Source organism: Pelodiscus sinensis, chromosome 16 (genome assembly GCF_049634645.1).
Source record: "Pelodiscus sinensis isolate JC-2024 chromosome 16, ASM4963464v1, whole genome shotgun sequence".
Lineage (NCBI taxonomy): Eukaryota > Metazoa > Chordata > Testudines > Trionychidae > Pelodiscus > Pelodiscus sinensis.
Genome location: NC_134726.1, coordinates 35,692,473 through 35,717,049, shown reverse-complemented (window position 1 = coordinate 35,717,049; position 24,577 = coordinate 35,692,473). Strand labels below are relative to the sequence as shown.

The 24,577-nt window shown below is 47.6% G+C and overlaps 1 protein-coding gene and 1 long non-coding RNA gene across 4 annotated transcripts in view; one reads left to right on the top strand and one right to left on the bottom strand.

The window, feature by feature from the left end:
• Nucleotides 1–11,231, top strand: part of LOC142818637 (uncharacterized) — a 30,318-nt gene extending 19,087 nt beyond the window's left edge. Inside the window, exons 2-3 of one of the 2 annotated variants that reach the window (XR_012896204.1) lie at nucleotides 4,693–4,785; nucleotides 10,668–11,231. This is a non-coding gene — a long non-coding RNA (uncharacterized LOC142818637). Of the gene's footprint in view, nucleotides 1–4,692; nucleotides 4,786–7,480; nucleotides 7,601–10,667 lie in introns of those variants that run through there. The other variant, XR_012896203.1, reaches the window with a different exon arrangement.
• C1QTNF8 (C1q and TNF related 8) lies at nucleotides 1,660–23,078 on the bottom strand. Of its 2 annotated transcripts, none has more exons than XM_014569760.3 (3): nucleotides 22,800–23,078; nucleotides 7,474–7,714; nucleotides 1,660–5,114 (listed from the first exon to the last, which is right to left on the bottom strand). In XM_014569760.3, exons 2-3 carry the CDS (start codon nucleotides 7,697–7,699, stop codon nucleotides 4,567–4,569), a joined length of 774 nt encoding a protein of 257 aa, XP_014425246.2. In that variant the 5' UTR covers nucleotides 7,700–7,714; nucleotides 22,800–23,078; the 3' UTR covers nucleotides 1,660–4,566. The 2 variants fall into 2 exon arrangements, with proteins under 2 accessions (XP_014425246.2, XP_075755913.1); XM_075899798.1 differs by lacking the exon at nucleotides 22,800–23,078 and adding an exon at nucleotides 18,687–18,821.
• Between the last annotated feature and the right edge of the window lie 1,499 nt (nucleotides 23,079–24,577).

Here is a 24,577-nt window from a genome sequence, read left to right as displayed (position 1 = left end):
TCTCCGTGGCTGGAGCTGGCACCTCGTAGGTGGGGAGCATAAGGTAGCAGCTGAAGTTAGTTGAATGGTGGATCCTATGTGGCCTAATGGGTAAGGCAGCGGCCAACAGAGCTGGGGGTTGCAGAGTCAAGTCCCTGCCTTCAGCCTGTCCTGGGAGAAGCTGGCATGTGCTCAGGGTAGGGCAGTAGAGTGAGTCTTAGTGGCCCAATGGATAAGGCATGGCGCTGTGGGTTTGAGTCCCCAAGCAGCTAATGTCTCTGCATTAATGGGTCAAAGGTAGGCCAGGCTAATGTTATCAACAATGTTTCATCCCCAGTAAAAATTGGGATTACTCTTCCTGCTGCAGTCAAGGGGGCAAAAGACATAAAGAAAAAGTGTTCCTGGTATCTCCCAGCCCCAGGGGTGACTAATAGCCAATGGCTCCCTATGGCCTATTTCAGGGGTGGGCAACAAAATGGTGGCCGTTCACCAGGGGTGACTGCTGCTGCTTTATTTACCTGTGTCTCTGCAGGGACAGGCAATTGCAACTCTGATTGGCTGGGAATGGTGCTCTGTGGCCAATGGGAGCTGTGATCCCTCCTGTGCTTGGTGGCCTGCCAGGGACCAATCTTGACAGAGCGGATCTGGCCTATGGGTCAGTATTTGCCCATCCTTGGCCTACATGAATGAAATTGGTCTAGTTACTGGAGCCCTTAAGCGTCCACCTACCACCACTATCCCACTATCCCCATTGGAGTTGGCAATAAGGGCTGGAGTTTATGGCATTTTGTTCTGCTTCATGAAAATCAAGGGAAACAAATCCAGTGTGTTCAACAGGCGAGCTTTATTGCAGTTCATTCTCAGATTCAACGACGGGTAACAAGAGATGTGCAAACAACAAGCAACCACTACCCTAGCAAGGCATGGGACAATGTAATTCAATGCGTCCTCCATGCAAACATTTCACAAGGTGGCAGAATAGGGCCCTTTCCTTTTCCTGGAGGATGTATTATTACGTACATTCTGTGTCACTGTCACCCCAGTCATGGGCGGGGATCCCATTGTGTTAGGCGCTGTACAACCACAGAGCAAAAATGCCACCCGTGTGCCCTGGGGGCTGACAGACGAGTCAGAGCCTTGAGCAATGGGTGGGAGGGAACAGCTCCATGCTCCTGGAAGGGGAGGAGCCTCAGGAAGAATGGGCGGGGCTGGGGGCAACTAGCCTTCAGGGCTGCCCAGAGAAGGCCACATGATGCCGCCTTCTCCTCCCCTCAGCGAGCCCTTAATGCTGCCTGCAGAGTGACGCATGGTGCTCTGGCGGCAATTTAAAAGGTCTGGGTCTATAGCTGGCTGGGAGCCCTGGGCCTCCCTGGCAACTGCTCCCTTTGCCCCTCCCCCTCAACCCATCTTTCCCCCGTGGATAAGCCTACGTATGCCAAACAGCTTACAATCCAAGAACAAGGCAAGAGACAACACAGGGATGCAGACTGGGCAGTACAACGAGACTATGTTGTCCACAGGAGAGGCAGTGTTCTCAGCACACCCACGGCCTTATCGTTGTCGTGGTCTTGGTAGGCATTGTGGAAGAGGAGAGTTTTGAAGAAGGAAAATGTTGGGGGGGGGGGGGGGTTGGATGTTTATGGGACACCCTGGCCACACACCAGAGACAGCCTGGGCAAGAGCAAGCTGAAAAAGCAAAAAGCAGGTGACGGAGATGGGCCATTGTGAGCTGATGGAAGGGAGAAGTCAAGATCTTGATAGTGAATGGCTGATGAGCGCTAACGTTGGCTTAGGTGAAGAACTGCCTTGAAAGCGAAGACATGTAGTTGATGGTGGGTGTGACAGAGAAGTAGGAGGCAGTGGAGGGGTGGAATGGGAGGACTGATGTGGTCAGAGCGAGAGATGAGGAAAACGACCCTGGCGGTAGCTTGCGGAATGCTTATGAAGATTATAGAGAGAAGGATACTACAGTATTCAAGATGCAAGATAAGGAGGGTCTGGATGAGAGTTTTCGGTGCGTGGGTGGATATGAAAGGCTGGAGGTGTCACATAGAGCAAATCAGAGAAGTGTTGATATATTCTGGATGCAAGACCGGAGCGAGGTCTGAGTCAAAGAAGATCGCAGGCCTACGTGAGAGGAAGGATGGTGGCATTGTCCACTGTGGTCAAGAAAGGAGGTAGCCAGGAGAGCTTACCAGGACGGGCTTGGAGTGCGGGGGGAAGAAGCTTGAGAGCTGGTTTGTAGCCGCGTTGAGCTTTTGCGGACAACTAGACACCATGAGATGTCAGACAGCCAGGCTAAGATGGTTATTTGGACAGAAGGAGGCTGGTCTGAGATAGAGGTAGATCTGCTAGTGATCCACACAGAAATGGTAATTGAGTTTGTGAATGAGATTATCCAGAGAGAAGGCGCGCAGGGAGAAGAGAAGGGAACCCAGGAGAGAGCTCTGTGAACCCCCGCAGAAACTGAGAAAGGGGACACGGAAAATTTTGGAAGGCCGTGATTACAAGTTGGAGGAGACCCAGAGAGAACTAAATCATGGAAGCCAAAGAAGGGCAAGGTTTTCCAAGGAGAAACACACTCGATTAGGTCAAGAGCAGCTAACGGGTCAAAGACGAGGAGGACAGAGCTCTGGTTCTAGCTTGAACTAGGAAAGAGTCCTTAGAGACATTGGTCCCAGTGATTTCAGAGGAGGGCCAGGCATGGTTCTGCAATGAAACTGGTGGGCAGTGACTCATAAACAACAAAGAGATCCCACACAGGAACAGCAACCCGCAAACACTTGACTGTCACTGAAACCCTTAACCAGCTTGTCTAATACATGCTCTGGTGACAGCCGTGCATTGAAAGCTGACCTTTGGATAATTACAGATGACAAAAATAATTAGGCCTAAAACAGATCAGATAGGTTATATTTTTTTAATAGATGTCCTATTATTTATTCAAGGTCACGTGCTGAACGACTTGGCAGAGACGAATGTTACAAGGAACCCAAAGAAGACTTCAGAACGTTGTCCGGTATGTCTACACTACAGAGTTTTGTTGGAAAAATGGCCTTTTTTCCAACAAAACTGCAATTGCATTCTTCCTTAAGAAAATCGAAAGAACAGAGGGATTTTTCCAGCATTTGTATTCCTCTTTCTACAAGGAAGAAGCCTTTGTGTGAAAGAGCTCTTTCACAAAAAGGCGTGTGTGGACGGGGAAGAGGGAGTTCTTTCAGAAGAAGAGGAAAGAGGAAAAAGCACAGGTTCCCTGGTGGCCATTCCATCCATAGCAATCACTGCTGACATGCGAGAGAACGTCCATTGAGTCTGGACGCTCTCTTTCGAAAAAGCAGATTGATTTTTCGATGCACTTTTGCAGTGTGGACGCTTTCTTTGGGAAGAAGTTTTTCCTGCCTAGCTAGCAAGACACAGAGCATTCTATGGGTCAGAGAGATCTAAAGGTCTACCATACAGGCAGCAGTAGGAGCCCCGGGCCCTTAAAATCACCACTGGAGCCCCGATGGTGCACTCTGGGAGGAGCTGGAAGGCCAGCTAAGGGTGCGTCTACACAGCAAAGTTATTTTGGAATAACGTCCATAATCCCGAAATAACTATTTGAGCATCTACACAGCATTTTTGAAATAATGGATGGCTTATTCCAACTTCTGTAAACCTCATTCTATGAAGAATAACACCTATTTCAAAACAGCTATTTTGAAATAAAGCGTGTGTAGACGTTCCAATTCTGCGAAATAGCCCTTCACCGGGACCATTCTAATTTATTCCTCCGCACTACCTCCTGGAGCTCTAAATTGAAATAGCACGTCTACATTAGGAAAGCCTGCCTCGGACTAATTTTGAGGTTTCCCTGCAGTGTAGATGTGCTATTTTGAAATAAACGATTTCAGAATAACTACAGCCGCTCCCCAAGTTGCGAACGGTCGAGTTATGACCATTTGCACTTACGACCAAAGCTCCCGTGGAGCGGTTGGAAAGGCGGTCCCCGAGTTACGAACGCAACCCGCGCTTACGAACAGCACTGTTGTGTGTAACTCAATGGGGTCCGAATTACGAACAGTTCGAGTTACGGAACAAGTGTTGTCTGTAACTTGTTTGTAACTCGGAGAGCGGCTGTATTCCGGAATAGCTTATTCCGAAATAAATGTGCAGTGTAGACGAAGCCAAGGGAAGCTATCCCCAGCCCACCCATGCTACCTGGGACCCTGCCCCTTTCTGGGGCATGGAGTCAGCTCCCCCCATCTTTCCCAGGCCCGGCATGTCTGTTGGATACCCTGCTTCTACAACTCATAAAGCTGGCACTCCACGTCACTTTTGTGCATTTTTCTTCACTGTGCCCATTCTCTTCACACACACTCACCCTCCTCCACTCTGCACATTGAGATGTTTGCATGAGAAATATTTCTGGGAGGATTATCAAGCTGAAACGCAGCTCCGCTGGCTGCTAGCCACAATCAGGCCATGAAGCTATTGACTGCCTACTTATTTCCATATTAATATGGATATGGGCCCTTTTAAAGAGGGGCGTTAGTACCCCACCCAAGGAGATCTCCTAAAGCACTGCGCCCAGAGATACAGAATTGGCTACTCTGTAGCTGGTTTAATTAAATGGCCATTGAAGGTGATGTAAGTATCAGACTCCTCGCTGTAGATGCCGTTCTCCCGCTCTCGTTTGAACATTCTCACCCAGACCTCGTCTCCTTCCCACAGCTCAAGCATGAGACTTTGGCTCTGCATAATGCTCCGATCGCTGGGCTGGGCGTAGAGGATGGCCACCTCCTGGTTGTTCTTCATTAAGTGCAGGTAGGTCTCCTTGAAGTTCCAGGTGTGGACGTTGAGGTTGAAGAAGTAGATCCCGGGCACATAGCAGAAGAATTTCCCGGTAAACATGCTGAAGTGTTGATAGAGGTTCACAAACTCTGTATCAAAAGTGACGTGCTGGAAGTAATCCGAGCTATGGAGGGGTTTTCTCCGGCCCACGGAAAAGGCAGCGTAAAGCAGCTTGCAGGAGTTGCCTGGTGGGCCAATGTGGCCTTTCTGTCCCTTCTGTCCGTGAAAGCCGCGTAGCCCTCGTTCCCCTTCCTTTCCTGACCCTCCGGCAATCCCCTTCTCTCCCGTGTCGCCCTTTTCACCTGTGATCACAAAGGGAACGGCAGTTCAAACGTATGCGCACACACGGCACGGAGACATCTGAATGGAGATAGCGGGCATCCCAATGAGTAAAATAACACTTTCTCAACAGGTGTACAGGGAAATATTTGTCATTGCCAAAGCACATCTAGAATTGAATTCAGGACATTCTTGGCATGCTACTAGATGCCTATGCCATGTAATAACCAGACAGCCAGACAACAAAGAAGAGAGCTTTCTCTGCTATGTTAGGGTACATCTAGACTACAGGCTTTTGTCGACAGAGGCTTTGTCGACAAATACTGTCGACAAAGCTTCTGTAGACAAAAAGCGTCTAGACTACATCCAGTTCTGTCGACAAAGCAAGACACTTTGTTGACATAAGAGTGTAGACACAAGGACAGTGTAGATGCAATAACGCCTTCTGTCGACAGAACTCTGTCAACAAAAGGCGTTATTCCTCGTAGAATGAGGTTTACTACCATCAATAAAACTGCCGAGTTCTGTCGACATAATGGCAACAGAACTCAGCGGTAGTGTAGACGCAGGTATAGTTTTGTCGACAAAACTCCACTTTTATCTACAAAACCCCATAGACTAGACACACCCTTATAGATTCATAGATTCCCATAGGAAACAGGATGTGGCCATTGAGAGTGGGCAGTTTTACGTTTGCACAGATCAGGGTATCCAAGAAACTCCATAGGTCGCTGGGAAAGGCGGAATGTGTGGGATGGGAGAGGACCTGGTTTGCACCCCTGGAAGGGGCGGGGCTTTGGCGGAAGGGGTGGGGTTGGAAGAGTCAGCCCTCAGCACTGCCTGGATGGCAGCGTGCCTCCCTCCTGCCCTCAGAGCTGGCCGGATCATGTACCGATTCAATAGTGGCTCACAGGGCCCAGAGCTCAGGCTGCCACTGCCCCCACAGCGATAGCAACCATGAGCCCCGGGTGCCTTTGAATCTTCGATCCCCATGGCAACCAACCCCTCCCCCCCGCTCCCATCGGCGGGCCTGGACCAGATTATTGGAAGAATTAAAATGTAAAGTTCAAGCATGCATGGAAATGTTGCCAGAGATAGAAGGCTGGAGTCCTACTTTTTTTATTAATGGAGTAATAATCAATGTTAATAGGAGAGCTGGATGGATAGCAAGGACAATTATTCATGGACCCTTTGGTGGCTGCTATGTAGCGTTGGTTGTTAGGATTGTCCATACCTCTTCCTTCACGTCAACACAGTTTTTGTTGTTGTGGGTCCCCTTATTCTCAGAAAGTGAATTTTGACCACCTTCGCTGAGGGATTTATGATTTAGGAGACCAATTACCTAGCGTGAGTAAGAGGGACGACGGCAGAAGCAAAGGGATAGAAACATGGGATGAAATCCAGCCCCATTGACTTCCTTGTGCAATCACCATAGGTCTGTGAACCTGGCCTGTGTCGTTTACCTATATACTGTTGCATGCATAAAGTCTTTCTGTGGCAGAGAAGAAGGGGGGAATGATGGCAAAGAAAACAGAATGTCCAAGTTTAATAGAGGTTGAACCTCTCTAGTCTGGCAGTCTCTGGTCAGGCAACATCTATGGTCCAGTGTGATTTTAGTGAGCTGGGTGTCCACTTATCATGGGAGTGGCTGAGTTCCCCACAGTCCCATAAAGTTTGTTTATAGCTACCAGTCCTGGTGCCCAGGGTTCTGAGCTGTTCTTTAGCTCTAATTTACCCCTAAATGTCTTCTAAGAGTCCATCAAGCAGTGGAAGTGCTGGTCATGCTGCTAGACAAAACTGACCTCCCCTGGTTCAGCAAATTCTCTAGTTTGGCACCAGTCAGATTCCAAGTGTGCCAGACTCAAGAGGTTCAACTTGTAGAGTCATGTCTTTTAATGCCAGAAGGAATCATTATTATCATTTAATCTGACCTGGATACCATAAAATCTCACCCAGTCATTCCCAATCACGCTCATAATTTCTGTTTGAGTGACCCCATATCTTTTTAGAAAGTTATTCAGTCTCGATTACAAGATGATACATGGTGGAGAATTTTCCATGTCCCTAGACATGTTGTTCCAATGGGTAATTACCCTCTGGGTTAAAAATACAGGCCTGGTTTCTAGTCTGAATTTGTTTAGTTTTAGCTTCCTGCCATTGGACCTCATTCTGTTATCTGCTAGATCACAAAGCTGTCTGCTATCAGGCATCTTTATCACATATCGATTGGTACAGCCTGGGACCAAGTTACCCCCTGACCTCTTGGATGAACTATAACGCTGTTTTGCATCTCAAGACGTGGGTGTTTTCCACTCTGGAGGAGGAATGTGGCATGTGAAGTTACGCTAAAATTCACAACATGTGGTCCCGGTCTTGACTCACCTTTCAGGATGGTGATATCAATTGTGGGCTGGACTTTGGGGAGTGAATAGGCCGGGTTGCTGCTCATCCGAACGTATCGTGAAGAGGCTACGGAGACTGGCTGTTCTGAAGGCCCACAACATCGCACGCATGACAGCCACCGGGTTTCCCGTCTCAGCGAGCCCTTTTCTGGGAAGGTGCCAGCATTCACTGTGGATACCAAGAGCATCAAAAGCACAGCACTCATCTTCAGCCGAGCCACCTGGAACAGGAGAGTAATAGGAACGAGTAGTGTTGTGATTTGAGGACGAGCAATGAATCCCGGTTCACTTCCCTTTCTTCATTGTACTGGTGTAACACTTAGGCTACGTCTACACTGGCACCCTTTTCCGGAAATGCTTATAACAGAAAACGTTTCCGTTATAAGCATTTTCGGAAAAAGTGCGTCTATATTGGCAGGATGCTTTTCTGGAAAAGCACTTCTTGTGGAAAAGCGTCCATGCCAATGTAGACGCGCTTTTCCACAAAAAAGCCCCGATCACCATTTTTGCGATCGGGGCTTTTTTGTGGAAAAGAAATCTGTGCTGTCTACACTGGCCTTTTTCCGGAACAGTTTTCTGGAAAAGGACTTTTGCCTGAATGGGAGCAGCATAGTTTTTCCAGAAGAACACTGACAATTTTACATTAGATCGTCAGTGCTTTTCCGGAAATTCAAGGGGCCAGTGTAGATAGCTGGCAAGTTATTCCAGAAAAGCTGCTGATTTTCCGGAATAAGTGGCCAGTGTAGACACAGCCTTAGAGTTGAGGGACCCATCACAGTAGACGCTGTAGACCCACACCCAAGAGAGAGCACGTACCTTAGAGTTTACAAACTCAGCATATCTGAAGAGACAATCAATGGATACAATCTAAGGGTGTGTCTAAACTACATGCCTCCGTCGACGGAGGCATGTAGATTAGCCAGATCGGCAGAGGGAAATGAAGCCGCGATTAAAATAATCGCGGCTTCATTTAAATTTAAATGGCTGTCCCGCTCTGCCGATCAGCTGTTTGTCGGCAGATCGGGGCAGTCTGGACGCGACGCGCCGACAAAGAAGCCTTTCTTGATCGGCACAGGTATGCCTCGTGAAACCAGGTTTACCTGTGCCGATCAAGAAAGGCTTCTTTGTCGGCGCGTCGCATCCAGACTGCCCCGATCTGCCGACAAACAGCTGATCGGCAGAGCGGGGCAGCCATTCAAATTTAAATGAAGCCGCAATTATTTTAATCGTGGCTTCATTTCCCTCTGCCGATCTGGCTAATCTACATGCCTCCGTCGACGGGGGCATGTAGTTTAGACGTACCCTAAGACTGGGGCGATCACGGCCTAGCAATCAGATATTATATAGAGAGAGAGAGAAAGAGAGAGAGAATCATAATCATTTATAGGCAAGCCCACTTCCTCAGAGGAGCGTAGGAAAAGAGTAGAGAAAAAAGGGGGAATGCCCAAATTTATAACAGAAAAAGAAGGGAGAGGAAAACTAACCCCTTGGATGGGCTGTTAAAATCAACACCCAAATTACATCAAAGCTAATTATGGGACACTTCTAGCCAACTCAATTAGCCTCATTAGCACCTGTGTTACTATTGAAAGATTTTTCTTTTCCTCTCCCTTCTTTGTCTGTTATAAATTTGGAGGTTCCCTCTTTTTTTCTCCACTCATTTCAGAAAGTGGATTTTGCCCATGAAAGCTTGTGATACCAAATATATATATAATTACTGCATCGCCATTGCCAGACCTATTATTATTTATTAATTACTATTTAATTATTGGTGTACTTAACTAGTACAATGTCTAATTATTACCATTCCAAAACCAAAAACAAACAAAAAAGCAAATGCCAAAGGTAAGGAACATAACTCCCCAAAACAAAGAGAGAAAGAAATTGTGATTTCAGGAAAAACCTTCAACCAAGAAAAAAAAATCAATATTTGTTGCAGCTAACCTTGCTTTCAGTGTGTTGTTAGTTAACCCCTGTAAGACAGAGTGTGCTGGCCAAGCAGATTACACTTCTATGACTATATCTGTCTGGTGCTTCCTGCAGAATTCTGTGTAGGTTTCCTATTTGCCTTGCTGAGTACGTCTGCTGGAAACCAAACCAGCCATAAGGAATGCAGCCATCAGTGACTGATGCTTTGCACAAACACTGGTTCTTGAATGTTAATATTAATTTTTATACAGTGTTGTTGGCAAGTTCCAAAATCCTGAATTGCAAATGAAGAGGGAAGGGAATATAATTGACAGAGGATAGGAGACCAAGCATACAGCTGTCAGTCTTCATACCGGGAAAGGAAGCCAAAACATCACCTTGCTGGGGAAAATCAGAGTTTTTGTCAGTTTCTGAGCAATGACATTGATAGTCTCTAGCTAAGAATCTGGCCCAAAGTTTTTGCAAAAATGATTCCTCTCTCTTGATCTTAAAGGGCAGTGAAGTCCAAGAAAAGACTTTTGCTGACTTCGGATCAGGCACTTCACAAACTCTTTAGTACTGTACCACCGCAATTTGTACTGGACTATGAGGGGAAAGTAGGTGAAGTGATGAATGGAGGCCCCAGCAATGGAAAACATGCCCACACCAGCTACCAAACATGGTAAACCAGATTATTGCTTCTACACTGGAAATCTCTATACCTTTCCCACTAGAGAATGGTATGCAACAGATTTTCAGAAGGGCTGTCCTGGCATTTTCTAGGAGACATTTTTTCTGGGTTTTTTTATACAGTCCCCAGCTGATCCCAGACTCCACCCAGTGTTTCAAATTTTGAAATGCTCCTGGAAGGGGTGGGACCTGAGGAGGAAGGGGCAGGGCTGGTGCAGCTGCCTCAGTGCCACCTGGACTGTGCTGTGTCATGTCCCCCCTACCTCAGCGCCATCCAGAGCGTACTGCTCAGGGCTCCAATGGCAAACGGTGATTTAAAGTGCCCAGGGTTTTGACCTCTGTCACTTGGAATTACTGTGCCCTGGAGAAGTCCTCCGCTTGCCCCTCCCCTCCCGGTCGACAGGCCTGGATATTCAGCACTAATTTAATTGCAGCAAAAGTTGAAGGTTTTCTCAGGGTCTTTGCCTTTTAGTCAGTAACCTTGGGGCTATATTGTAGGACACTGTAATGTTGATCTCAAAGTATTGATCTTAGGAGACATAATTGCTTAGACCTATTTTTAATATCTTACTGCAGGACTGTCAATGGTTTCATAAAAAAATTCCGAATGTGGATGGAGGAAGAAAGATTCACAAATGGGGAGATGTTGACCCTGGTAATGAAAGTACGCTGTTCTCACTGGGGAGAAGACTGGTAGTTAGAACCAAAAGGCTTAACACGCTGTGTTTTTTTTCTGTGTATAATGATCAAACTTACCAACTCCATTACTCTTTTTAAAGTCTCAGAAAAAAAACCAATGTTCTGGCTCTATGCACAGTATCACATGACTGGGGAAATCAACTTAGTCCATGTTTTCTTCCATGAACTGTGAAGATTAAAAATCCTATCATTTAACTTGAATTTCCTTTTTGCTATGAAAAAAAAACCCACAGTCAACTGAGAGAATCATCCATCCATAGACTGAACCCATTAGAAGTGAACAGAAGAAAACATTCCCCATATGGTTCTTGCATTCTCATGAAGCGTAGCTCACTATCACTGGAAATAGTACAATCAAGATTGGATTTTTTTTTTAAAGAATCTACTGTAGTTCAGACGAAAATTCATTCTGAGGAGTCTGAGAGTTTTCTTTATGGGTGATCAGGCTAAACATTCACAGTGGTTCCTTCTGGACTAAAAATGTAAAAATTGATTGACTCCAAAAAATCTGTTTTCTTTCTGTCTTATGATCTTTGGGTTTTCTGCTGTGTCTCTCCGTGTGTATGCCACTGCTCTCTTCTGGATGGAATTTTAAGGCCTGATATCAAAGTAGACACCTGCGAATATGGGGGTATCCACTCTGCCACTGTTGGGCCAGAGGGCTACAGGAGGGTGGTGGAAGGGAAATACATTAGCTCCAGATTAAACAAGTCTCTGTTCCCAGGGTAAACTAGCAAGGGCTAACCCAGAATCCCCAGGAACCTACTAGAATCAAACAGGGCAATCAGGCCAATTGAAACACCTGGAGCCAATTAGGAAGTTTCCAGAGTTAAGGGAGTCTGATGAGTCAGAACACCTGGGGCCAATTAAGAACCAGTTGCGACTGGTTAAAAGAAGCTCCTCTGCTGTTACCTCAGGGTGCATGAGGAAGGAGCTGATGAGACTATCTGTAGGGGAGATTCTGGGAGGAGAAAGTGCAAGCAGGTACCAGGAGGAAGAGCCTGCTATAAGGAAGGTTCTGGGGAGGGCTATGGAGAAGTGACCCAGGGATCATTAGCTGTCACAATGTTACCAGATACATTACAGACAGCTGCTGTCGTAGGGTCCCAGGACTGGAACTCAGAGTAGAGGGCAGACCTCGGTTCCCCTCCTTCATCAGCTTCCCATTTCAGCTCAGGGAAAAGACTTGTTTTGGTACAGGGGTTTGCCCTGGTCTGTATCAGTTAGAGGGGCTACAGAGACTATGAAGTTTGGTTTCCCCTCTTTTCCTCAGGCTGGCCAATGATGAGAATAACTCAACAAACAGCAAGATGATGTCTACACTGAGGGCTGCTGTGAGCCTCTGAGGCAAGCAATCCGCCTGGAAGCGCACGGCCCACCAAGGTTAAAGAGTTTTGTCACACCCCTTTGCATCCGCAGGTATCCGCATCCACAGATCTCAACACTGATACCCATGGCTCATTTTTGCGGATATGAATATGGATACACATACATATTGGCTATGTCTACACTAAGATTTTTCTCTGCAAAAAATATGCAAATGAGGGACTCATTTGCATGTGTCGCAATCGCATTTGTGCTGGGAACCTGACCACAAAAACGGATCGGCAGAAAATATGCAAATGAGATCGCAACTCATGCCTATGAGTCCCTCATTTGCATATTTTTTTGCCGAGAAAACTCATAGTGTAGATGTAGCCATTTTGTATCCAGGCGGGGCTCTCAAAAACAGAATGGGAGAAGCCTGTGTATCTGAACGATGCGTGTGGATCACGTGTAGTTAGGTGAGACAACTGTGGTGTCGGAGCATGGATGTGGCTATAGATTGTAACAAGTGGAGAGGAGAGGAGAGGAGGTGCAAAATAGAGAACTGGGGGAAAGAGGTAAACGGAGGGAGAGGAATAAACCAACATTATAAAGCCACGGTAGAAAATGTGAAAGCTGGAACCCCATTCAGCATAAAGACACAGAGCAACTAAAGGGAAAAAGGAGCAATGAAGGAAGCAGGATGGGTGACTGAAGGGACATCAAGCACTGAGTTACTGGGACGAAATGTTATACAGAGAGGAAACAAAAGAAGAAAAGCAAGTCTAGAGATTGGATGGAAAATCCATGAGGAATGTGAAGAGATAAGAAGATAAAACACAAGCAGATCTGTCCCATACATAGGATGGTTCAGGGTGGACACCACAGGCTCTGTGCTTTGGGCTGGGGGTCCCATGACGGCCACCCCAACCACCCTATGGACAGGATGGGTGCGGGGCAGTAGCAAGGGTCTTCCTCCCCCACCAACCCGCCCTCACCACAGCGACAGGAGCCGGAGTGGCCCCAGCAAAAGTGCCGAGATGGGGGCAGGCTGACTCCTGCTACTCTCCGGCCCCTGGTCATCCCCTGGCTTGAGTCATGTGGGGCAAGAAAAAAGGGGGCAGAGTAGAAATATGAAGGAATGTGATGGGTGGAGGAGGGGCGGGGCTTAGGGAAAGGTGGAGTTTGGGGGCGGGGCCTGTGGTGAGAGGGCTGCCCTGAGCCACATGGCTGGGGCAGTAGCTGGGGTTTGCCCCAGCCCTGAATACAAGAAAAGACAAATGTAAAAAAAGGGGGAGAGAGCCAAAGCAGAACAGCTGAGAAGAAAATAGAGGCGGAGAGACTTGTATGTTTTTCTTATTAAAGACAGATATTGGGGTCTTATCATACCAAGTTTTTCGATAACCTGTTTTCACTCAACAAGGCAGGTTTCCTGCTGCACATCCAGCTCCGATTGCCATCACCTTCACTGACAATAAAGACCTGGCCGTCCGTGCGTCTTCAGAAAATAAATCAAAATCCTGCACCAGAGGAATGTTCGTCCTACTTTCTGATACTGATCTGACATGCTTGCTTGTGTCTCAAATGATATATTAGCTCAGCCCCGAATGCCTGGAGTCTGTAAGACTGATCTCTTCCCTATTTGATCACCCTTCATGGTACCTCTTGAGAGAGATTCATTTTCGAAGCAGCAGGTCAGACATAGAAGTACAAATTAGCTTATTTCTTTGCTGTGAAACATGTTTCCTTGTTGGGAACGTAAGAATCCCAAAATGTCTTGCTGAAGAATTTCTGTTTTCCAACTGAATACAGGAGGAGAAATTCCAGACACGGGATCATTCACACAGTCGTCATATTTCTTAACACCGATCACTGAATGAAAAGGAAAAATATTTCCCTTGTCTGTTATTCTTAGCCTCTGCTTGCTGTAGGCCAGGAGTCTCCAACCTTTTTAAGCACGAGATCACTTTTTTAATTCAAGTGCAATCCAAGATCTACCTCAAATATAAATACCCTTTCCCCGCCTCCCTCCCGGCCCTTCGCCTAGGCCCCACCCCTGCTCACTCCATTCTCCCTCTCTTGCCCATCCTCACTCACTTTCACCAGGCTGGGGCAGCGGGTTGGGGTGCAGGAGGGGGTTCATGACTGGGGTAGGAGCTCAGGATGTGGACTCCAACTGGGCACTGTTTACCTCAGGTGGCTCCTGGGTGGTGGTTCAGTGGGGCTAAGGCAGGCTCACCCCTGCTCTGGCCTTGGCCCACTCCCTAAAGCAGCCAGTAAACTCCCTCCCAAGTCCTGTTGTGCTCCCTGCCCTGCTCTGTGGAGAAAGGATACAGAGTGGGAGGGGGCACCCTGACATCAGCACTCCTCCTTTCCTTTCCCTGCCTGGCACAGAAAGCAGGAGGCTCCCCAAGGGGGAAGGGCAACTCCAAGGCAAAGGGCAGGAGATGCGCAGCAGTGGGTGGAGGGCAGCAAAATGCTGCACTTGATAGCATCTTGGCCAAACCAGTCAGGATCAACTGTCAGAGGCTCCAAGATCTATCAGTAGATCCCGATCGACTGGTTGGTGACCACTGCTGTAGGCTCAAAAACAAAGGAAGATAGTCCATGGGGTTACAACCTTCCTGCGCAATGACTTCTTTCTTTCTTTTTTTGCTGCACTTTCAATGATTCTAAAACAAAAGGCGCACAAGCCAAACCAAACCAAATCAAACTAAACAAACATGGGGTTTGGGAGACTTCTTGGAGAGAGGGATCCAACCCGGGACTGACCTTTTCCTCATTTCAGGAAGCTCGAAGCAGAAGGTTTAAGTCTGAAAGTGAACTTTCAAAACTCAAAAATGTTGGACTTTTAACTCTGATTTGTAGCTCAGTCTTGCAGACGTCACAAGTTTAGAGAGCTCTGGAGAAGTATCTGAACTCTTAGAGTACATCTACACTGGAACATTATTTCAAAATAACTAGCGCCATTCCGGAATAACTTAGTCCGTGTGTACACAGCAGGCATTTATTTTGAAATAGGGTCAAAATACTGTCAAGCTGGAGGACTTCTTACTCCGATTCCTGTAACCCTCATTGTACGAGGAGTAATTGAAGTTGGAGGAAGAGTGCTCTGTTTCGAAATAAGTGCTGTGTAGACGCTCCCTGTTTCGAAATTAGCTATTTCAAAATAAGATACACAATTGACGTAGCTCAGTTTATGTAGCTTATTTAGAGTTAAGCCCTGAAGTGTAGTCACACCTGTACGGAGCTTGTCCGTAAAATACCCAACTTGTAAACCTGTTGAGGTTTGCCCTTCTTGCTTTCCTTGCACATGTGAGAGCCATGTTCCCTGACAGTAGAAGTAACCACACTATCTATGTGTTGACACTGATATTCCTCATTTCAAGAGCTCCCCATATTTTGATCTGCACATTTTCATTAACGAGCTCTTGCTGCTTTCCCGGGATGCTTCCTCTCAGCTAATTTGATTCCAAATAGGCAATTTCAACCAGAGAAGAAAAGTCTCTTTCTCTCCTGATAACACTCCCAAATGCCCTGGTCTGGACCCAGGAAGCTGAGCATTAGCATGCTCAGACTTTAAACCAAAAACAAACAACCCTGAAATGTTCTCCCACAATGGGCAGCATGAAACTTGTTTGGATGCTAATTGGCAACATCTTGAAAATCTTTAGCAATTAAAGTAGGAACTTACAAACCATGAAATGATTCAACTATGACCCTTGGGCTTCTGTTTTAATTCCTTTTTCTTACAGTCTCGGTAAATCAATAAAAAAAATAACAAGAAAGTGGAACCTTGCTGCCTGGAAGACCCTACGATGGACTCCAGATCACTTCAGAGGGCTTACGATCAGGCTCCGTATGAACACAGTAAACGTGGCTATGTCTACACGAGAGCCTTTTCTGCAAAAACATATGCAAATGTTCCGAAAAAATGTGGAAGAACGGCTCTTGCGCAAGAGGGGTTTTTTGCGCAAAAAGGAACTGTGTAGATGGCTCCTTTTTGTGGAAAAGCCTCTTCCGCAAAAACGGAGCCTAATTAATTATGCAAATGAGGCATGGCGATAGTCCACACTTTGCCTCATTCGCATATTTCTTGCACAAAATGGGTGCAGACATAGCCTTTGCCATAGCTTTGCTATAAAATCTGACCAGACGTCCGGCAGGAACCCATTTCGATACACAAAGAACCCGAGCCTGCTTGATGAAAGAAACCTTTGGCGAGGTTTGAGGAGGCCTGGTGTGCCCTTCTTGGCACTTTTTCTCTCCCCTTTTGCCCGTCTGATTAGGATGGCAAAGTCAAATGCCATCAGAAGCTGTTCCTTAGGGTACGTCTATACTAGCCCCCTAGATCGATCTAGGGAAGCTAATGAGAGCGACCGGAATTGCAAAACAAGCCCGGGATTTAAATATCCCACGCTTGATTTGCATGTTCCTGGCCGATCGCCATTTTAGAAATTGACTAGCCCGAAGTAACTGCCCGCGTCTACATGCGGCAGTGAAACAGGATTCCGATTTAAAGCCCTAACTCGAATTAGCTGGTATTCCTCCTGCAATGAGGTTTACCAGCTAATTCGATTTAGAGGCTTTAAATCGGAATCCCGTTTCACTGCCGTGTGTAGATGCGGGCAGTTACTTCGGGCTAGTCAATTTCTAAAATGGTGACCGACCAGGAACATGCAAATCAAGCGCGGGATATTTAAATCCCGGGCTTGATTTGCAATTCCGGTCGCCCTCATTAGCCTCCCTAGATCGATCTAGGGGGCTAGTGTAGACGTACCCTTAGATTTTTCCAGGGCTGTCCTGGCCATAGGATGGTTTGGGGCAGCCACCCCAGGACCTGCATGTTGGGGGCCCCTGTGGTGGCTGCCATAACCATCCTATGGGCAGAATGGTCCCCTACATCAAGGTTAGTTTGTGGGGCCCCAGACAGCCTCAGGGGTCAGGCCACGGCACTCACCACTGGCAGGAGCCACAAGAAGTGGAGTGGGAAGTGGGTTACAGTCCCACCCTCCTCTGCACAGGGAGATGGTGGCAGAGCAGAGCCAGCTGTAGGAATGTGGGGGGCTCCTATGCCCAGTCCCTCAGTAATCTCCCACCTACCCCCATTGCATCTCTCAGGGAAGGGCTGCAATATGGTCAGAGTAGGGGGTGGGAAGAGGCGGGGAAGGGGTGGATTGGGGATAGGGAGGGGCCAGAAGAGGCAGATGGGGGCAGTGCTTGGGGCAGGAAGGGGCTGTGCCAGCCCTCCCCCAGGGGCAGCTCTGTGTATTTCTGTCCAAACCAGAGTAGGAAGCACTACACTCTCATGAAAGTCTCTCTCCCCTGTAGCACAGTCAACAGATTCTGAGAAACGTGTCCGCACATTTGTGCGCATTTGCAAACAGAACTTGAAATCTGAAACTTCCTTGCTGAAAACCGAGCTTCCTTGCCTCAGGGGCAAGGCAAGTGTTCTACGACTGGCCATAGAGGGATTTGATTTCTATTACTATTATGATTTTGACAGATAAAGTTTATTTTTGAAAGTGGGAGGTATTTTTATGTCTATCCATTTAAATTTCCACAGTCGTCCAACATAGGGGGGCTTAAGCAATAGGATTTAAGCATTTTTATTTTTATCTATTTTAAAAATAGTTGTGGGAGATGCGAGCGGGGTGTCAGACAATAATTCTTGACTAACAGCCGACATCCAGGTTGCTCTCTGGATAAGGTCATATCATTCATCAAATACCACAGGATAACACTGAATGCGTTTATGCAGCTGGGTCAGCTTTAATGACCAGCTGTTTCTTTTCATTCTGGAGGGGAGGGTCACACACAGGGGCTAATGTCTGTCTGAACCTAGCTTTCTTAAAAAAAGAATTAAGTGAATGTCATGTGAGGAAAGTGTGTGTGTGGGGGGGGGGGATAGACAAATAAACAGCTCACACTTCTCCAGTCTGACCATTCTGTTTGGTTTCTCTGCAAGCACTATTTGAAACCATGGGAGGGGTGGATGGGCATAGCCCTCCCACTTCTCAAAGCCCCTTCTCCAGCCTTGCGGGAGGGCTGGATTAAAGGGGGGAAGACTAGCCAGGCAGCTGCCCAGGGCGCCAATCTATGAGGGGGGGCGCCTGATGGCAGCTGTAAGGGGCACCGGGAACCCAGCCATGCGGCACCTCTTAGAGCTGCAATCGGGCACCGCACGCCTGGGGCCGGGGGCTGCGCGGCACCCCTTAGAGCTGCGAAGCATGGCGGGGGGAGGAGCTGCGCATGAGCCGTGCGCTCAGGGGCGGGGCTGTGCATGCGTCCTGCGCCTGCTGCCTGGGGCGCAGGAATGGCTCCAGCCGGCCCTGCTTGCGCGAGGGGTGACTAGACCCAGGCCCAACTAATTTTGGGGGACAAATGATGACAAAAAGGTCGGGCAAGTCAGTCTGGGAAAAGGGGATTGCTTCAGTAACAAGATGCGATGTGTCTCATGGTTAGGGGCAGGGTATTCTGGAGACATGGGTTAAATTCCTGACTCTGGACCAGACATTTTGGCCACCAGTTAATCTAAACCTGTGCCTCAGTGCTCCATCTGTAAATGGAGATGGTACTTTATTTGCTCACCCAGGTGTTGTGAGGTCAGAATTGGAAGGTGTATGATGAAGTCCAGGTTAGCGGGTAGGTCTGTTCTTGAGTCCCAGGATGTCTGATTCACTTTCTGCTAATATAGTCCCTTCCCTTTATTCTTAGGATATCTCCTGGCCACTTAAAAAAAAAAGAATTCTGAGATTACTTCTCCTTTAGTTTACTGAGCATCTTAACCCATTGCCAGATTCGCTGAGAATAAACACCCTCCACTTAAAACCCTGTAGCTGATTTACGGTAAAGATTCCTCTTGTATGGTAAAGTTGGAAAACACACAGTGATTTGTTTTTCTGCAGGCTTTTGAACCGATCCAAGGATGGAATCCCCATCAAGTAGCAGAAATGTGCATTCTCCTCTACCTTTTTAAATCTTCTGTCATCTTGGAAATCCTCAAGGTTGGCTAACAGGTTCCCTGCTGCTGGGGGTGGAAATGGTTGGAAGCAATTGTGAACACTCGGCTCTGTTGGGAGTTATTTGATTTGCTGGAGGGGCTAAAGTTTCTCCTGGATGATTTATAATGCAAAGGCTTTGCCACTCTGAGGTCCACAAATCCCAGTGGCTCAGCAATTTCTTCTCTGAGGGGGGATATGACAGAGGCCTATAAAATTATGACCAGTGTGGAGAAAGTGAATAAGAAAAAGTTATTTACTTGTTCACATAACATAAGAAGTAGGGGTCACCAAGTGAAATGAATAGGTAGCAGGTTTAAAACAAACAAAAGGAAAATTTTCTTCACACAGTGCACAGTGAACCTGTGGAACTCCTTGCTGGAGGATGATGTGAAGACCAGGACTTCAGCAGCATTAAAAATGAGCTAGATAAATTCATGGAGGTTAGATCCATCAATACTTATTAGTCAAGGCAGATAGGAATGGTGTCCCTATCCTCTGTTTGTCAGAGGCTGGAAATGGGTGACAAGGGATGATGGCTTATTTGACGATTCCCCGTTCTATTCACTCCATCTGGGGCATCTGGCATTGGCCACTGTTGGCAGACAGGATACTGGGCTAGATGGACCTTTGGAGTGACCCAGTATGGCCATTCTTATGTTCTCTGTGCAATGGTGAAATGGATGGGTAGCCATTCTTTGATACGATAGCATAGTTCTGGGATAGATTTAGTTTCTCCGCACACATGGAGTTATAATTAACATTCCTGCTGCCATGAATTGATTTACAAATCCAGGAAGAGTAAGATTCAGAAAGGCAATGTGGTTTAAAATACCAACATGATTCGGTGTCGATGGCCCAGTGGTAACTTCCTCAGTTCATGATGTTTTCAAAACATTCAGGGATGAATCCAAGGAGGATTTCATAGCACCATGAGTGGAAGCCAACCTGGGCGAAATCCTTTCACTACTGCTGCTTATGGCTTCCTCCCTTTGTCTGAAGAAATACAGGTACATGCACAAAGAGCTCCTAAGGTACATGAAACACCCCACCCTCCCAAAGCTGCTACACCCCAAAATCTGGGCTAGCTTTGATCTGGATCTTAACACTGCAGAAGTTTGGATTAGACCCACTCCCGCTGGCTGGTTGGTCCCTCCTTTTATAATAGGCTCACCAAAAGGTCAGATCCAAAATTTGCCTCTCGACACATTTGTAACCAATTCCTGATCCAAGGGATCAAATAATTCTGTTATGTTTCTGTACCAGTGATTCGGATGCAGAGTAAGGAGACATAACTCCTCTGTGATCTAGGGAGAAACACCTTCTTTTAAACCGGATGTCCATTGCCCTCGGGTTCATGAATAATTTTGGGACCTAATCAGTTATTTTTACATACTAAAGAAATAAAAATCCCTTTCTAGGTCACCTTTCCCCCGAGCAGTATCGGGAGAGTGCACCCAAGGCTGTCACTGGCTGGGAACATAATTGCAATGACTAGGAAAAAGCCAGGCTTTTTTACTCTGTGTGACCTTGAAAGGGATCCTGTTTCGGCAGCAGGTCCAGACAATGATTCAGCCCTGCCTTGTGGACCTTGGAGACAAGTTACGGTGAAGTCATAGGCAGAGCAACTGCCCAGATGCAGCAAATTCATGGCAGGAACTGCGCCTAAGTCTCCTTTGCACTTCTCTGGTGCAAATTTAGCTGGGGGTCAGTGACTCACCAACAGAAAGTCAGCTGCTCTTTGGACTTTCTGGATTTACAAAAGAACTTAAGAATGGCCCTACTGAGTCAGACCAAAGGTCCATCCGGCTCAGTATCCTGTCTGCTGACAGAGGCCAGTGCCTGGTATCCCAGACAGAGTGAACTGAACAGGTAATAATCAAGCGATCTCTCTCCTGCCATCCATCTCCACCCTCTGACAAACAGAAGCTAGGGACACCATTCCTTACCCATCCTGGCTAATAGCCATTAATGGACTTAACCTCCATGAAATTATCTAGTTCTCTTTTAAACCCTGTTATAGTCCTCGCCTTCACAACCTCCTCAAGCAAGGAGTTCCACAGATTGACTATGTGCTGTGTGAAGAAGAACTTCCTTTTATTTGTTTTAAACCTGCTGCCCATTAGTTTTAGCTAAAATTGTCTGGAGCATTTGTTTGCATTTTTTGGCAACAAAAAATGTTTCCATGGCACAAATGGAGGTGGTGCCACAGAACACCCTGCCGTAGATTGTTGTGCCAATGGGAAACAGTCAAAAGCAGATACTGAGTCCCCTATAATTGTCAGTTCTCTCCTTCAGCCTGTGAGACCTGCCTGACTGTGACTAATAACAATAGCAGTAGGAACGGTTCACTCCGTTTCTCTCCTTCGGGACCAGTGTGTGCATGGGCGGCCATCCAGGACAGATTCAGGCGCCACCCTGCTATTTAACAGAGCGGCCTCAGCTAGCTGCGTGCCTTGGTACTGGAGGTGCGCATCTGCACATGACTCAGTGCACAGAACAAAATTTATTCTGACCATGGATGGAAAAGATTAGAGGGAACACCATTTGAGACAAACTGGTACCACCATTGATTCCTAGCTGAGGCACAATCAAAATTGTTCTGACAAAGGGGAGAAGCTGAATTCATCGGTGTGGTTATGGGCTCCATGCTTGGCGAGGCTTCTAAGGACAGCTGCTGTGTAGCCCTTCTCTCTTCCATCACATCTGCCTGACTAATGCAGCTGGCAGTCCCCAGCTTGGGAAGCTTTCACCAATAACAGCAAACCCAGGCAGTGGAAGCCGGGTTGTATATAGCAAGGTCATCATGGGCGGTGGGTGACTCTAAGGCATGGGGGGACGCAAGCCTCAGCCCTTTCCCTTCCTCCTGAGGCCACGCCCCTTCTGCCCAAAGCCCTGCCCCTTCTGCCTGAGGCCACACCCCTTCCTCCTGAGGCCACGCCCCTTCTGCCAGAGGCCACTTCCGTTCCTCCTGAGGCCACACCCCTTCTGCCCAAAGCCCTGCCCCTTCCTCCTGAGGCCACACCCCTTCCTCCTGAGGCCACGCCCCTTCTGCCAGAGGCCATGCCCCTTCTGCCTGAGGTCTCTCTGGACAACAAGCCCCCGCTACTGTAGAGGCAGGCCCCCAAGTCATCCCCCTCTGGAGTGGGCGGTGCATGGCCCCAGCCTACCTGACCCCAGCACATGTAGTAGGTGGGCAACTCCAGCCTTCCTGGCCCTGGAACACGGTGAGGACAGGCAGCCCCAGCCTCAGTGCAGCTAAGCCCGGGCATCCTGAGGGGACTGGAGGGTGCCACTCTGAAGCAGAGGCGGGCCGGAGCACGGAGTGTAGGCAGGGCCCCGTCTGGCAGTTTGGGAAGGCATTTCCTTCCCTTTCCTCTGAGCCCCGCCGCCCCAGAAGGATCATAATAACCATCCACCCCTTCCCAAACCCAAGACACGAAAGTGCATTCACGCCTGGCTGCCAGTGGGGACTAGAAACGGTGAGCACGGAGTGGGAACAAACCAGAGCCTGTTCACTGACTTTCTCAAAAGGCCGCCCTCTTCCTCTCCCATATTTTGCACGCGGCAGCAAGCAGCAAGCGAGACACGGTAGCAATAACCGCCCCTTTACAGTGACTCACGAGAAGAACCTGCTTGGAATGATTCTCCCTCCAGATCAATATGGGTGTTTTCCCCGCCTGTGCCGATCCAGTCAACTTACCTTGTGACTCAAAAAGCCCTTTTCCTCAGTTTCCTTGCTGTTGCCTAACGAGCGTCATCATAGCAAAGCCCCTGTTCATTCAGCTTTTAGTCCGGTGGTTTCTGCTGCTGCCACTTCCTCGCCGGCATTCAAAGGAAACAGGGAGTGTCTGCCCAACTTCTCGGGAAACTCAGCAGCTACAGTGGCTGGCAGTGTGCAAGGGCGTTTTCTTTCTGCTTGTTTTCATCCCGTTGTGCTGCACTGGGCGCCTGCTTTCTGGCTTTGCTGTCATCTCCTTAGCGTTCAGAGGAAGCCCGTCAGGCCACAAGGCTCCTCTCACAACAATAGAGATGAAGAATTAAAAAAAAAAGCCCCAATAAAATCCACAATGGATCTTTGCAGCCAGGAGGAAAATGAAAGGGCTAGAAATGCATGAAACTAATTACCCTGGCATAGACTCAGCATCTTCTCGGGATAAAAAAGAAAAGCAGTTCTGTCTTTTAGGGTATGTCTACACTACCCCCCTAGTTCGAACTAGGGGGGGTAATGTAGTCATATGGAGTTGCAAATGAAGCCCGGGATTTGAATTTCCCGGGCTTCATTTGCATAAAGCCGGCCGGCGCCATTTTTAAATGCCGGCTAGGTCGGACCCCGTGCCGCACGGCTACACGCGGCATGAACTAGCTAGTTCAGATTAGGCTTCCATATAGTTCGGATAGGAAGCCTAATCCGAACTAGCTAGTCCATGCCGCATGTAGCCGCATGGCACGGGGTCTGACCTAGCCGGCATTTAAAAATGGCGCCAGCCGGCTTTATGCAAATGAAGCCCGGGAAATTCAAATCCTGGGCTTCATTTGCAACTCCGTATGACTACATTACCCCCCCTAGTTCGAACTAGGGGGGTAGTGTAGACATACCCTGAGGCACCAGTCGCAGTGGGGAGGACAGAAAAACACCCATCCGGTTCTCCACTGGAATCAGCAGCTCCCCTTGGCTTTAGCCAGGAGGTGCTGCCCACAAAGAACAAATCACAGGATATAAAGAGGCCAGGTTACTTGGATTTCGATGCATGCTCAATGTTCCCTCTAATTTTTCCCATCCACACGCAGAATAAAATTTGTTACATGCACCAAGGCAAGTGCAGATGTGCACCACCAGTAGAAACAGAAGCTGCTGGCTGTTGGAGTCTGTGGATACTCTGCTAATCAGCTGGGTGACATTTGAATCTCTCTTGGTTGGCTGCCCAAGTGCTCAGTTTACAGGTGATTCTATGCCAGATGCAGACATTCACCCCAAATTCTCCGTGCAGACATTCCTACCAAATTCTCCAAATTCTTCCTAACATCCAAGAATGCACGATTATCATGTCCCTGCAATAATCCCTCGATTGCTAAAAATAACCTCAATGCATTAGTGTGGTAACTAACAACTACAGAATATCACTCATGCCATCTATTGTTCCCAAACTATTGTCAGACCAGACCAGAGAGGGGAAGTAAAGATGGAATAAATGGCATGTGTAAAGTGGCTGAATCTTTTAACTCTTAGTTCCTGGACTAGCTTTTAATTGTACCTGTTTCCTAACAAAGCATGCATCAGATTTACAATATGGTGATCGTAATGATCCTGAAAGGACAATGTAATCACACTGGATTTGCTTTTCATCAGGTAATCACCATCATTTCAAATAACTTGCAAGTCAACCCATGGGACTCGATGCCTTATTATTCAGCTGTCATTCCCAGTTACATTAAGATAACCCCTTCATTAGAAGTACATCACAGTGGCACAGAGAAGCA